General features: G+C 38.6%; 1 protein-coding gene across 4 annotated transcripts in view; it reads left to right on the forward strand.

Annotated features, from left to right (window-relative positions):
* Nucleotides 1-11,540, forward strand: part of LOC127803923 (protein EMBRYO SAC DEVELOPMENT ARREST 30-like) — a 27,555-nt gene extending 16,015 nt beyond the window's left edge. For 3 of the 4 annotated variants that reach the window (XM_052340567.1, XM_052340566.1, XM_052340569.1), the window contains 5 exons: nucleotides 9-121; nucleotides 8,042-8,132; nucleotides 8,615-8,743; nucleotides 9,816-10,369; nucleotides 10,680-11,540. In XM_052340567.1, the coding sequence (XP_052196527.1) occupies nucleotides 9-121; nucleotides 8,042-8,132; nucleotides 8,615-8,743; nucleotides 9,816-10,369; nucleotides 10,680-11,100 (1,308 nt within the window). In that variant the 3' untranslated portion in view covers nucleotides 11,101-11,540. The remainder of the gene's footprint in view (nucleotides 1-8; nucleotides 122-8,041; nucleotides 8,133-8,614; nucleotides 8,744-9,815; nucleotides 10,370-10,679) is intronic. The other variant, XM_052340568.1, reaches the window with a different exon arrangement.
* The last annotated feature ends 3,282 nt before the right edge of the window (nucleotides 11,541-14,822 follow it).

Here is a 14,822-nt window from a genome sequence, read left to right on the forward strand (position 1 = left end):
TCTACTAGCCCATTCTCCCCCCAAGTTTGGCTGAGTATCAAAGGCTCAGATGTCGGGTTGCATTTCACGCTCTTCAATTTCGCCCAGAAATTTCAGCACTTGGGCACCTGATGGTGGAAAGGCAAGTAAATCCAATTGCGTACATGATCTTTTAGTCGAATCCTCTACTTGGAGTTTCTCATTTTACATGAAAAACTTGCATAATGTTATTGATCATCTGATGATGTTTTATTTCACCATTATGTGACGGAAAAAATATTTCTTTAATTTCTGTCAACTGAAATTTTTGCCGTCCCAAGTTGCTCTTGTTAAAGATTGTCACGACCCTAAGGGCAGTTAGGGAATAAGCCTACATTGTATGTTAGTTAGGACTTAGGAGCTATAAGGCGGGAAGTTAGCCATAACCAACTATGATTATTCTGTTAGGATTGATTGTATAAATACTGCCCATGTAAAGAAGTAGGCATCAATGAAGAAGTAATTCCAGAATTCTCTCACTTTTGTTCTCTCTCTTTGCTGCTAATTCCCAATTGAGTCAGGCCCAATCCTCGGGTCCTGACATGGTGGTATCAGAGCTGGTCGAATCGACTGTGGGTGGGTGGAGGCCAGCGACGGATGAAGGCGGACGGATTGGAAAGAATGGCCGAAGGAACACGAATGCGGCAGATGGAAGTGAGGATGGAGGTGATGGAATTTGAGGTGCACTAGACTCAAGAAGCGATGATGCAGATGCGAGAGGAACTGGTCGCGATGAAGGACGAGATAAAAGGGGATGCGGAAAGAACCCGTGAAGCTTTAGAACAATACGGACAAAGACTGAACAACGTCTTGGGCATCTTATCGTCCTTGCCACAATTCCGATTGTCACCAGAATTTCCTCCTAGGGGGAACTCGGAACCCTTACTGTCAACCCAGGATCATGTACCCAATCGAGACCAACTAAGGGTGGAGGAGTCGAGGTCGAATCAAGAAACTCAGGCGCGAAACCCTCTATATAATTCTCATAACCATACCCCTAGCCCACGATTAGAAATCCCTATGTTTGAAGGAACTAAGCTGAGGTGGTGGGTGAGGCGTTGTGAGAGATTCTTCCAGTTATATAAGGTACCCGAGGAGCAGAAGGTTATGATGGCCACAGCCTATCTAAACGATACGGCTGACTGTTGGTACCAAGGGTGGGCCCAAGATCAAGACCATGAAAGGAATTGGGGTGTTTTTGCAGAAAAGCTATGTGCAAGATTTGGGGAAAGGAGTATTGGGGATGTAATCGAAGAGTTTAGTAAACTAAAACAAGAAGGGTCAGTGGTGAAATATCAAACAAGGTTTGAAGAATTGAGAGCCATTGTGTGCTTGGCTCAATCTGGTTTAACGGAGCAATATCTAGTCTCGACCTTCATTAGTGGGTTGAGGGATGAGCTTCGGTCAATGGTGAAGATGATGATGCCAGCGATTGTAAGTCAAGCGGCAGAAAAAGCGAGGCTCCAAGAGTTGACATTGGAAGCAATTTTCAAGAAACACAAGGTACCCCTGAGAGTAGGATTGGGAAATGGCCAATCGGGTGGGGGTAATTTCAAGACCATGACTCCATTAGTGACTCAAGGAACATCTAAAGGGGCCTACAACCCTCAAGGGCCCAAGAATACGATTATGGAACAGAGGCGACAGCTAGGGCTTTGCTTCAAGTGTGGGGACAAGTATAGCTTTGGACACCAATGCAAGAAACAGATAATGCAAATGGAAGGGGATCAAGAAGAAGAAGAAGCAGTGATGGAGGAAGAAGAAGGGAATCCAAAGGAACTACAAGAGGAGGAAGGGGGCGAGATTTCGTTTCATGCCTTAAAAGGCAGTCCCATGGGACAAATTATTAAGGTAAAAGGCCATGTGGGGAAAACAAGACTAATGGTATTGATTGACAGTGGGAGCACCCACAGTTTTATCAGTGAAACTACAGCCAAAAGTTTGAAATGGGCCTTAACGGCAACTGCTCCCTTATCCGTAACAGTGGCTAATGGTAGTAGGATGTTCAGTCATTACAAATGCAAAGGGTTCAAATGGGTGATGTAGGATCAAGAATTTGTGGCTGACCTTAGAGTTTTGGAGCTGGGAGGATGCGATATAGTCCTCGATGTTGACTGGATGAAGACGGTTAGCCCCTTAACTTTTGATTTCAATAAGTTGGAGGTGACTGTGGAAGTGGAAGATAGGAGGCTTACCTTGTTGGGCAACCTGGAGCATGGAGAATGCAAGATGATTAAGGGCAGCAAGCTGCACAAGATGATGCTCACTAGAGGAGGACAGATAGCACAACTGTATTCTATACAAGCCATGGCAGTGCAGGAGGACGGCAAGTCCCAGAATAGCCAACAGCCAGCTAATCAGACCATTGAAGCTCAAATCTCTAGGAAGGTACATAATTCGGATACCTTGCTCCTACTTTTGATGAATTTTAAAGACTTATTTGATGAGCCCCATTCCTTACCACCCCAACATTCTTTGGACCATTCCATTCCTTTGAAACCACATTCAGACCCTATTAACATTAGGCCTTACAGATACTCTCCCATCCAAAAATCTGAAATAGAAAAACAAGTCAATTCTATGTTGAAAACCTCTATAATTCGTCCTAGCCAAAGCCTGTATGCCTCTCCTGTATTTCTTGTTAAAAAAAAGGATGGTACATGGAGATTTTGTATTGATTATAGGCAGCTTAACTTTCACACTGTCAAAAATAAATTCCTTATACCCTTAATTGAAGATTTACTAGATGAACTCCATGGATCCAAGGTTTTTTCCAAACTGGATCTCAGATCTGGTTACCAACAAATCCGTATGGCACCTAATGACATCCACAAAACCGCTTTTAGGACACACCAAGGGCTGTACGAATTTACTGTCATGCCCTTTGGGTTAACCAATGCGCCCGCAACTTTTCAAGCTTTAATGAACCAAATCTTGCAGCCTTACTTGAGGAAGTTCATCCTTGTTTTTTTTTTTATGATATCCTCATCTATAGCCTTGATTTAACACAACATGTTACTCACCTTCACCCTACTTTTGAAGTCCTTAAGATTCATCAATTGTATGTCAAGTTATCAAAATGTGCCTTTGTTGAAACTGAAGTGGAATATTTGGGACATATTGTGTCGGGAGGAGTGAGGACAGATCCGGCTAAAGTGGCTGCCATGGTAGAATGGCCAAGACCAGTGGCTGTAAAAGAATTGAGGGGATTTCTGGGATTGACAGGGTATTACAAAAAGTTTATTCGGAATTATGGGACAATAAGCAAACCCCTAACTGAATTACTTAAGAAAGATGCCTTCCAATGGAAACCTAAAGCTGAAACTGCTTTTATTCAACTTAAAAAGGCTATGATTGAGGCCTCGGTGTTGGCATTACCGGATTTTACAAAGGGTTTTGTAGTGGAGACGGATGCTTGTGACAAAGGAATAGGAGTTGTGCTGTTGCAAGGAGAACGACCAATGGCATTCATTAGCCAGGCTTTAGCTCCAAAACACTTGGGATTGAGTGTTTATGATAAAGACCTACTAGCGGTTTTGGCAGCAGTAGAAAAATGGCAACATTACTTGGAAGGGTTTTCGTTTGTGACAAAAACAGACCACCAAAGCCTTAAATTTTTGTCACAGCAAAGATTGCACACACAATTACAGCGGAAAGGCATCTCCAAACTGATGGGGTTAGATTTCACAATTCAATATCGGAAGGGTAGAGCAAACTTGGTAGCAGATGCATTGTCCAGGAGGGATGAGAAAGGCACTTGTCATGTAATATCTACTATTCTACCTATGTGGATTCAGGAGTTGGTACGAAGTTATGACACCACGGATTGGATTAAGGAGAGGGCAGCCCAATTAGCAGTGCAACCAGCAGGGCAGCAAGGAAATCCTAAGGGATATACTTTAACTCAAGGGGTGCTTCGTTACAAAGGCAGATTGGTAGTTGGAAAAGACCAAACGCTTAAAGAGCAGATTATAAAGGCCTTACACTGCTCACCAATAGGGGGACATTCGGGTGTAAGGGTCACCTATCAAAAGGTGAAGCAACTCTTCTTTTGGCTAAGATTGAAAAGGGATGTGGTACAATTGGTGCTATCATGTGAGATCTGTCAGCAGTGTAAACATGAACAGGTCCCTTACCCTGGGTTGTTGTAGCCTTTAGCAATTTCGGAGCAAGCATGGGAGAGGATATCAATGGATTTCGTGGAAGGCCTACCTAGATGAGAAGGGAAGGATGTGATATTAGTGATAGCAGATCGGTTGACCAAATTCAGCCATTTTATCAGCTTAACTCACCCATTTACAGCAGCAGAGGTGTCACGAGTCTTCCTAGATTCGGTGGTCAAGATCCATGGGGTGCTCAAATCCATAATATCTGACAGGGATACCATTTTTACCAGTCGCTTTTGGCAGGAATTATTCAAAAAATTAGGTGTCGGGTTGTATATGTCAACTGCATACCATCCCCAAACGGACGGACAAACGGAGCGGGTAAATCAGTGTGTTGAAGCCTATTTGCGCTACATGTGTTTCACAAAACCCAGGAGCTAGAATAAGTGGTTAGGCCTAGCTCAATGGTGGTACAATTCTAGCTACCATAGTACCATTAATAGGAGTCCTTTTGAGGCCATGTTTGGGTATAAACCAACCTTCTTACCTGCAATTTCAGGCCCTAATCCTACTATGGCAGCAGTGGGCGAGTATTTCTCACAAAGACAGTACTGCCCAGAATCGAATGAAGCAGATGGCGGATAAAAGGAGGACTGAAAGATCATTTGAAGTGGGAGAGCAGGTCTATTTGAAGGTCAGACGTTTCCTCCAACAGCCTTACACCACAATTCTAGTTTCCAAGCTGAGTCCTAAGTATTTTGGACCATTTCCTATTGTGGCCAAGGTGAGAGCAGTGGCTTATCGATTGCAGCTGCCAAAAGGGGTGCAAGTTCACCCTGTTTTTCATGTTTCATTACTTAAGCCAGTTAAAGGGCCCCTAGCTAATGTCAGCACCGAATTACCTCCCATAGCTGAGCAGCTGGAAGAGGAGGTAGAGCCTCATGCCATTGTTGAGAGAAGGATCATATACAGGGGCATTTTACCTATTACACAAGTACTGGTTTAGTGGACTAATCGACCACTGGAGCATACTACTTGGGAAAATTTACTAGAATTGTTGCAGCAGTTTCCCAGGGCTGCCGGACTCTTATAATTCTTGAGGACAATAATTGATTGAAGGAGAGGGCAATTGTCACGACCCTAAGGGCAGTTAGGGAATAAGCCTACATTGTATGTTACTTAGGAGCTATAAGGCGGGAAGTTAGCCATAACCAACTATGGTTATTCTGTTAGGATTGATTGTATAAATACTGCCCATGTAAAGAAGTAGGCATCAATGAAGAAGTAATTCCAGAATTCTCTCACTTTTGTTCTCTCTCTTTCTCTCTCTTTGCTGCTAATTCCCAATCGAGTCAGGCACAATCCTCAAGTCCTGACAAAGATAAAACATGTGAGACTCGATTAAAGATGGCTTGATCATGTGAGAAGAAAACCAATAAAGGCTCCCATGAGGAGAGTGGATGGAGTGGAACAAGTATCTTGCAAAGAAGATAGAGGAAGACCAAGAATAACTAGGTTGGAGATCTTTAGTTATGATATGAGTTATAATGGCTTTATAGAAGAAAAGGCCACAAGTAGAAATGACTGACAAGCTAGAATTCATGTAACAGACCCTACATGATGGGATGAAAACTTGGTATGTTGTTGTTCATGTTTTAGGGCAATACTATCTATCCCAACATAAAAGGTAGAACCTTGTATCTAATGTTCAAATATGTCAATAAATGAACCTATGAATTGACCTGTTTCAAGTAATCATGCAGAAGAGAAACTGTAGCACAAGTCGCTTGTGTGATAACTTTGCTTTAGTTTTAGCTGAGGCATGAATATACTGTATGTGCTGTCACAGTTCACTTACCTTAAGGTAGTCACATGGTATACAAAGAATTCATGATGTTTGGTCTAATGAGTTCTACGCTGACTGTAGGCTAGCTAACACAAGGCTTACTGTAGGCTAGATAACACAAGGCTTAGGAGAAGGGCTGGGAGAAGAGGGGGGTGGGGGGTAGCAAGAAAGCATTAAGATTGAATTGCATGATCTGGTTGGACATGATTATAGGCTTGATTAGATTAGTAGCTCACTGCTGCCATTTCCCTGGTAGCTAATCCAATCAATGTTATGTCTGACAATTTTAAACAAGAAGTGACATTGTCGTTATCTTTTCATTGGAGCATGTTGATGAAATAGTTAGCTTAAGAGGGGGGGAGGGGGGATTAAGCCTCTTTCACCCTTTTTAAAAACTTCAAATAAACAGAAGTAGAGTAAAAATGTAAAAATCAAGCACAACAAATTTAAAGTGGTTCAACTTTAAAGCTTAATCCACTACCTCGGTTCCTCACTAAGGATTTTGGCAAACACAATTTTTACCTATACCTTTGTAGCTTTTAAGCAGGTTCGGCTACTTAACCTTGACAAGTTGGCTTTTCAATATTTGGCTTAGCCACAACTAATGCCTTTTAAGGTTCAGACTTAACCTTTACAAATTTCACAAATAATGTGAAAGGATTTATCAAGAGAAAATATAAAGATGTTACAATAGGAACAAAAATATCTCTTCAAAGAGAGTTACAGAATATGGAATGCAAATCACTCGCTTTTAAAAGATCAGAAAGATTTTATCGAGAAGACTTGTGAGAAGTTGAGCTCAGAATGCTTGTATGTTCTTGTAAACTTTTTCTTCAGACTCCTCCTATTTATAGGGCTTCATGTCTTGAATGTTGTTGACTTTGCATTAAACAATTGGAATGTTTGTTTAAGTTACAACTGGCACTTTTTGTCTCTACAAACTTTAAACAATTATTAACAATTCATAAAGTACGCACAAGTTGTCTGAAAAGCATTTAATGCACTGAAAAGTAGAAACTAACTTCATTGAATGCAATGTAACGGCTATATTTTTGAAATCTAACAAGAAATACTCTGAGTATAAATTAGCATTATTCGACTAAGTTTGATTCTTACTTGATTAGATGTATTATGTAATCGATTATATTTCATGCTTACTCTAGTAGGAGGATACCATTACTTGATTATTTGCAAGCCACAGAAAAATGCTTTATCTACTCTTCTACAAAGCAATGTTTATTTGATTAGCTATGATTCTTACTCAAGTACAAAGATCATTACCCAATTAAATCTTAAGTCCAGAGACACAACCTATTTTCAGCTTATGTTTACTCGACTACAAATGATATCTACTCGAATACAAAAAAAATACTTTCACTGGAGTAAAAAGATGCCCAAAAACTTTAAGTTAAGATTACTCAATTACAAAGCAAATTCATTCGAGTACAACTGATTATTACTCGATTACAAAAACAATTTAATTACTTTTAAGATGACAGAAAATTGTATCACACACTTGAGTACAAGGGTTTTGTTAGTCGAATACTTCCTATGTTTACTCGATTATTCTTACATATGTAATCGATTATTTTTGAAATACTTTGAGCATTACTCAATTACTCTTATGGTTTAATCGATTAATTTTTTCTTGAAAACTTTGTTGATTCTTCACATACTCGATTATATTGAACATGTCACTTGATTAAAATTTTGATGAACATAAGAATTTTTTCAATTGTTTTAGTCATTATCGTTGAACCAAATTTACTATTTTTCTTTCTCATTAAATCAAAACACCTAATGAATCAGCACGTGTATTTTTTTATCTTGATATGTGGCATGAGTTTTGGGGAATGAGATCTTTATCAGTCTGTTGACTATTGGCTTGCATTCTTACATAAGTTTGAACCTAAGTGCCGTGGGCCTGGGGGCACAGCCTGACAGGCACCCAAATTAGTCTCCATGTTCCTTCTGCTGGTTCAAATTTGCTAAGTTGGAAAGGAGAGTAGTTTTTTCCTTTAAGTATACATTATGGTCGGATGGCCTCAAGCAATTAACTTTTTACCCTCAGGTTACGAGCTTCTGGACAACCTTACCTTGCTTTCCATACTGGCCTCACGAGAGATACCTTAGCATATCATGGCTGTGCTGAGCTTTTTCAGGTAGCTACCAAACCCTACTTATGCTGATCATCTTGCCATGTTGACTTAGCCTGTTTGTTGCAGCAAAAATTATATGTTGCAAAGCCGATATATGCTATTAGAGTGGAATTTTTTTATCTTCGTAGCCTTAGAATGTAGTTCTGTATGAAGTGCTAACAATTTATGGTTTCCATTACATCCACACAAAAAAATACTTCATCTGCAAAATTGGGAAAAAGAAAAACTTTTGGTAGTAATGCAAGAATCTGTCAAAAAAACATTATATAAAAGTAAAACATGAATGTGTTAAAGTATCAAATTAATAGAAGGATCATCTTTAATATTTATAGCTTGTGGGAGACTTCATTCATCTTTATATCTGAAGAGTTTGCTAGAAAACATCTACTTTTGCCAATATGGCTAACTGTATATTCATTTGCTTGTTACTGTTGTACTATATTCTATTCTTGTTATGTCTATGTGTGTGATTTTTATTCCTCCAGGATGTTCATACTGAACTTATACAATACCGAAGGGCACAGATGATTAAACAAGGAATTGTAAAGGAAGAACTAAGTGTTGATTCACATGTTCGGAAAGGCAATGGTTCATGCCCCCTCATGCCTGAGGAGGTATCCTGCTTCATGATTGCTTTCCTACTGATTAATATGAAATTTTATTGTCACTATATAACTCGAATAATCTGATGGCATTTTTTGAAATGTTTGTATTTTTCCCTTTTTAACTGAATGAAATGTCTTATATTTTCATTGCATGTGTTTGCAATTTTATGCATTCTTGCACCCAACTAGATTGCTTTAAGGAAGCTGAAATCAAAGCAAGCACAGGAATTACAAATTTCTTTCTTATTGTTCCACAGGGTATACTGGTTCTGGTTCTTTTTCATGTCCAATATCTTAGCATGAGATGTTGATTGATGTAGATGACAAGGTAGTTACTTATACCAGAGGGGAGCTCGTTGGCATTAGAGATTTTTTTTTGTGTGTGCATTTGAACGAGATAAAGACTGCAAACTATGAAACCTGGTCCTAATGTTCAAACAGAAAATGATTTCCATGCTTGATTATGGCTTGAAGTGAGCTGAAAAGGCTATTAAGATTGCTTTTGTCTTTAGCAAGTTCATCTATACACTACTAAACTTCTCTGATCTACTGATACCATAGAAACAAATGTATAGCATACAGTTTTACAAAGCTACGGTTTGAGGTTTGTAAAATTAAGATGCAATACCCTTGAGGGGTGTAAAGTGCATGGTAACTTCAGATGAGTTTTCAATATTGTGAGTCGTCAACTTATTTGCCCTTGATGCCGAACCTTGTTGGAGGATATGGAAGCTTTTTCCCTTCTGACCATGCTCAATAAATTTAAGTCATCTTAGCAGTTTATATCAACTCTTTCCGTTTCATTGAATTGCTCTGGGTTTACCAGTCACTGCAAACATCCCTTGGCTCTGAATATGCAGTATAATTAATGCATTATATCACTTTCCTTTGACTCTTGTTTCATCCCAAACATTTAAATCAATACGCAAGTTATTGAATAAGGAAGAATTAAAGTTGCAACAATATCTGATGGGTAATTGGTTTAACTGACCGAACTTTTGACAGGAATATGTTTAGCGCATACGTAATATGAGCTTCTATTATGTACAACAATTATCTTATTCCTTTTTCATTTTTGTAGGTAGGGCTTCTCCTTCGGGTCATGGGTTACCCTCCTAAAATGAGAATATACTTGGCAGGCTCTGAAACCTTTGGTGGTCAAAGGATTCTTATACCTTTACGTGCACTGTACACCAACTTAGTAGATCGTACTTCTTTATGTAGCAAGCAGGAGCTAATCAACTTGATTGGACCTGAAACTCCACTTCCTGAGGATCTTTTCAAGCCTCCTCCAGCCAAAAGTGCAGAACAGCTAAAAGAAGAATGGAATAAAGCAGGACCACGACCCCGGCCTCTTCCTCCACCTCCTGGTAGGCCCATTTATCAGCATGAAAAGGAAGGATGGTATGCTTGGGTTGCAGAGAATGATTTTGAACCAGACCCTTCACTGGCGGATTTGAGGAGGCAAGCACACAGGTTGTTATGGGCTGCTCTTGATTATATTGTTTCAGTGGAAGCAGATGCTTTCTTTCCTGGTTTCAACAACGATGGAAGTGGATGGCCAGATTTTTCAGGCTTGGTCATGGGACATCGTCTTTATGAGATGGCATCTGCCAGAACATATCGGCCAGACAGGTAAAAATGATCAGAAATTCTATTTGATTATTTTGAGTTCAGTTTTGGTTTCTTATGGAATGGCGGATTTGTTAGCTCACAACCACGCAGATTAATATGCTTTCATAATCCTTAATTTTATTTGTACTGATGCAATGGAATTATGCCCTGTCCTCTCAAGATAATTGAATGGCTGAATGTACAAAAGAAAAAATGCTGTGTGCTTGAGTAGGCACGCTTTTTCTTCATCAGTATATATATTTTTTTTCTCTTTTACTTTGATTTTCGAGAATTTCCCATCTTTAATCACGCAATCTTGAACTCAAAGCAGGAAATATCTTGCTGAGCTCTTGAATAGTACCCGAGACAATCTTTACCATCCAAAACACAATTGGACGCTTTCAGTGCGAGAGCATCTGACCAAGAGCCTGCGTGAGGAAGGCCTTGAAAGGGAATTTCGTATATCAAAACCGTCATCATTTCTTTCACACCCCATTCCTGAATGCTCCTGCAGAATTCTCAACCCCACCCGTGTTCCTGCCTTCTTATCTTATGAAGGGCGCGAGGAGTGCCCCAAAGGACTGGAGCATTCTACCACTACCCTTCGCTATCAGAAGAACAGCACTAATGAGAGTGAACTACAAGAAAATGAGACGGATTTGGAAGAGCAGCTTGAACCGGAGGATGAAAGCAGCACGACTGGTACACCTCCATCATCGGAACAGGATGAGGAGATGGATGGTGATGATTAGGAATAGATGTACAGAGATAGTAACTGATTTTTCATGGTCCAGTTCCTTTGAGTTTGCTTTAGTTTCTTCCGCAAACTCCCTGGATGGAAAGTTCTTATTTTACAGAGCGGAAGTTGTTACAACCGTAGCAATTCTTTCATTGAGGCGCATTAAAAATTTTGTAGAGGCGGCATACAAACTCAGATTGCGATGAACTCTTGCACACATGGTTTACAGGATATCTGACACCTCGTTCTAGCAGATGATTGCGCAGCATACTGATCCCCAAGGTAAAGTACGACAGAAAGGTTTCTTTTTACCCCCATCAAAGCTTTCTATTTTTTGGTTTTTTTATTTTTTGTCTAGAATACCAATTTTCTTTCTTACTGTGACATACAACCAAATGTATAATTTTCTAGATTTTTAACTCTTTCAAAAGCAATATAGTTCTGTGTTCTTCACATTTACATCCCAGTCCAATTTGTTGCCTTATCTACATGCCTGGAAGGTGAACTATTTGCCAGTCACTTTGTTACTTTTTTGCTATTTTCTGTGTGTACATACTTTAATTGTTCTTGCCCAAAATGTAGAAAGCATTTATCACGCCATTTATTTGATTTTGCATTTACTAGTGATTTTAAGTCTGGCTATATTGGGTGGGGAATTGCAGGTACATGGAAACATAGTCCCTTGAATGTCCATGTCCATTAATGTTTAATAACTTGTTTCTTGAACCTATTAAATTCACAGCTCCTCTTACTTTGTTGCAACTGCAAGATACATCTCTTTAGCCCTACAAATATGATCACTCATTTATTGTGCGTTAGACCTTAAGGGCTCGTTGGGATTTTGTTGATAGTTTTTTATCTTTTTTTTTTAATTTTAAAAAAAATGAATATGTTGTTAGATAATTTCGTTTGTTTTTTAAAATGTAAAAACAAAAGATGAAGTAACCGTTAGATAAAAATAAAGAATTTGTTGTCATGTGATGATTAAATAATGTAAATATACCTAATAATGAAATGTTATGTTGCTTACCTTTTGCCCGACGCAAGCAAACTCAGGGGTGTGGGTCCTGGCATAGGTCCCACTCATCTCCCTCCCCCTGCATGCCAGCAACACGTTGTCTGATGAGGATAATAGATCATCTAATGAATTAGTTAAATATTGTAATATATATATATATATATATACACATTTTTGTTTGTCTAGAATTGATTCTGAAATTGAATATGAAGCATATTACAGTTAATAGTTTTACGGGAAAATGAATTATCAAACATTTATATGGAGGGAGAAGGAAAGGAAAATTATTTTTGCTGCTACTGCACCTTTAACCGAAGTTTAATTTCGTTTAAGAAAATGTGTAGTTTAATAAAAGCTGAAATTTGTGAATGTTTAAATTCATTTCTCAAGCATAATGCTGGGGACTTGTGGCCTATAATGTATATGATTTATTGGAGGGATGAGAAGAATATATAAGAAATCATTTCGGTCTTGATGGATGATTCTTATAGAAAATAGAAAGGAAAACTCTCTCCTCTCTGGAATTGCAAATGAAAGAGAAGAAAATAAAGAGAAAACTAAACAATAGTTATCTTGAGAAGAAGCAAAATAGTGACGAGAGAAGCTTTCTGAAAGTCTTTACTGTTTTGTTTTGTACATTCAGTAAAGTAAGTGAACTTAACAACAATCATACATAAACTAATAAAATTGCCACAGTGATGGGATTGTTTGGATTTGAGTTTTGAGGATTCTTTTCTTCTTTAAGGTTCAAAGCACATTATTTCTCAATCTTACAAGCAAACCAAAAGGAAGTGGCACTTTGCGTAATATTGAAATATTCTTCAATCCGCTCCACACAAGATCGAAGAGTGAGTTATTAAAAGAGAAAAATAATGACAAAATAGTTCTGTTTGGTGAAGTGTGTGTTTTTTTGTTTGTTCGTTCGGCAGCATCTTTTTAAAAAATTCTTCTGGCTTTTTTTTTTTAAGATAATATTTATTAATCAAGATATGAGAAAAAAAGAGATAAAATATGAGAAATAATTTGAAAAATTCTATCGGCAGCCCGACGAATTACTCTTCATAACTCGGTCAAATATTGTCTCAACTACCTTCCCTTAAAAAACCTTTATTACCCTTACCTAACTACTTTCTCTCAACTACTTTTTCCTTTTATTTACTCTTCGCAGTCAATCCCCGATCACTTTCATTGAAAATTTATGAAGGTTTCTGATCACAGTGATTATCTTCTTGTTCTTGTTTTTGTTAGTTTTAATTTTGTTCTTCTACTTTTCTCTACATATAATGGATGATTATATCCAAAAATTAATGAGATAGGAAGAGTTTTATGGAGAAGATGATGAGCAGCAGGTCGTGCACAATGAAGCGCAAACCCTAAACCAGTAGCACGTCAATATTCTGGTAACTCATTTTATTTGTAATTTTGGATTGTTGCATGTTTGAAAATGCTGAGAATGATAATCATAGAGTTGGAGTAGAGGCCGAATATCGGGGAACTTGAGCTTCCCCGATGCATTCTAGTCGGGGATACCCTTCGTGGTCGGGGAATCTGGGTATCCCCGACTGGAATGCGTTTCGTGGTCAGGGAATTTGGGTATCCCCGACTGGAATGTGTCGGGTTCCCTGAATAGTTCTAGTCAGGGAGGCCAAGCTTCCCCGACTGTTAGTCGTCAGGAACTCGAGGATTCCCTGACCACTGTGAGTCGAGGGACTCTCAGGTTCCTGATTGTATCGAGTCGGGAACCCGAGGGTCTCCCAACTTGCAACGGTTAGGGAACCCTCGGGTTCCCATTCCCCAACTGGTGTGGGTCGGGGGACCCTCGGGTTCTTGACCCTAACTCGAGGTGACCCGCAATCGGGTCGGTGGTTTCGAGTTCCTGACCCGCGATTCCATTTTGTCGTGTATTGTCTTTAAATTTATATTTTTTCTTCTGTTTATATAAATCTTATTATTTTTAATTTATATATTTTATTAATATTTTGTTTAAAGCACATTTTTAATTTATGTATCTTATTTTTGTTTTGATAATAGGGATTTGATGATCAAAATTTAGAGAATTTTGAGAATGAGAATGCCGTATTGTTTGATGCTAGTCAAACTTTTGTTAGCAATGAGATTTTTAGTAATAGGGAAACACTTATTGAATGGGTTAAGACAGTTGGAAAAGAAAATGGAATGGTTATTGTTATAAAGAGTTCTGAATCTGGGGGTATATAAAGAAAACCTAGAGTTTGTCTTGCTTGTGAACAGAGTGGAAAATATAAATCATTTGAAAAAGAAGATAAGACAATAGGAGAAACAAATCGTAGGACCACAGGTTCTAAAAAGTGTGGTTGTCCATTTGAGTTACTTGGTGTTAAATTGTCAAATGAACACTGGATGTTGAAGGTTGTATGTGGATTGCACAACTATTTACCAACAACTCAACTTGAGGGTCATTCATATGCTGGCCGACTTACAAAGAAAGAGAAACAAATTATGATAACAATATCTAACAATCTTGTGAAGCCTAGAAATATTTTGATGACGTTAAAAGCAGAAGATGAAAAAAATGTGAGTACCATCAAAGCTATATATAATGCACGACAAAGATATAGAGTCATGGATAAAGGTGGTCGATCACAAATATAACACTTGATGAAAAAATTGAAAGATTGTAATTATGTGGAGTGGCATAGAAGTGATAGATTATCAGATTGTATCATAGACTTATTTTG

This window comes from Diospyros lotus, chromosome 6, assembly GCF_014633365.1.
Source record: "Diospyros lotus cultivar Yz01 chromosome 6, ASM1463336v1, whole genome shotgun sequence".
NCBI classification, from domain to species: Eukaryota; Viridiplantae; Streptophyta; class Magnoliopsida; order Ericales; family Ebenaceae; genus Diospyros; species Diospyros lotus.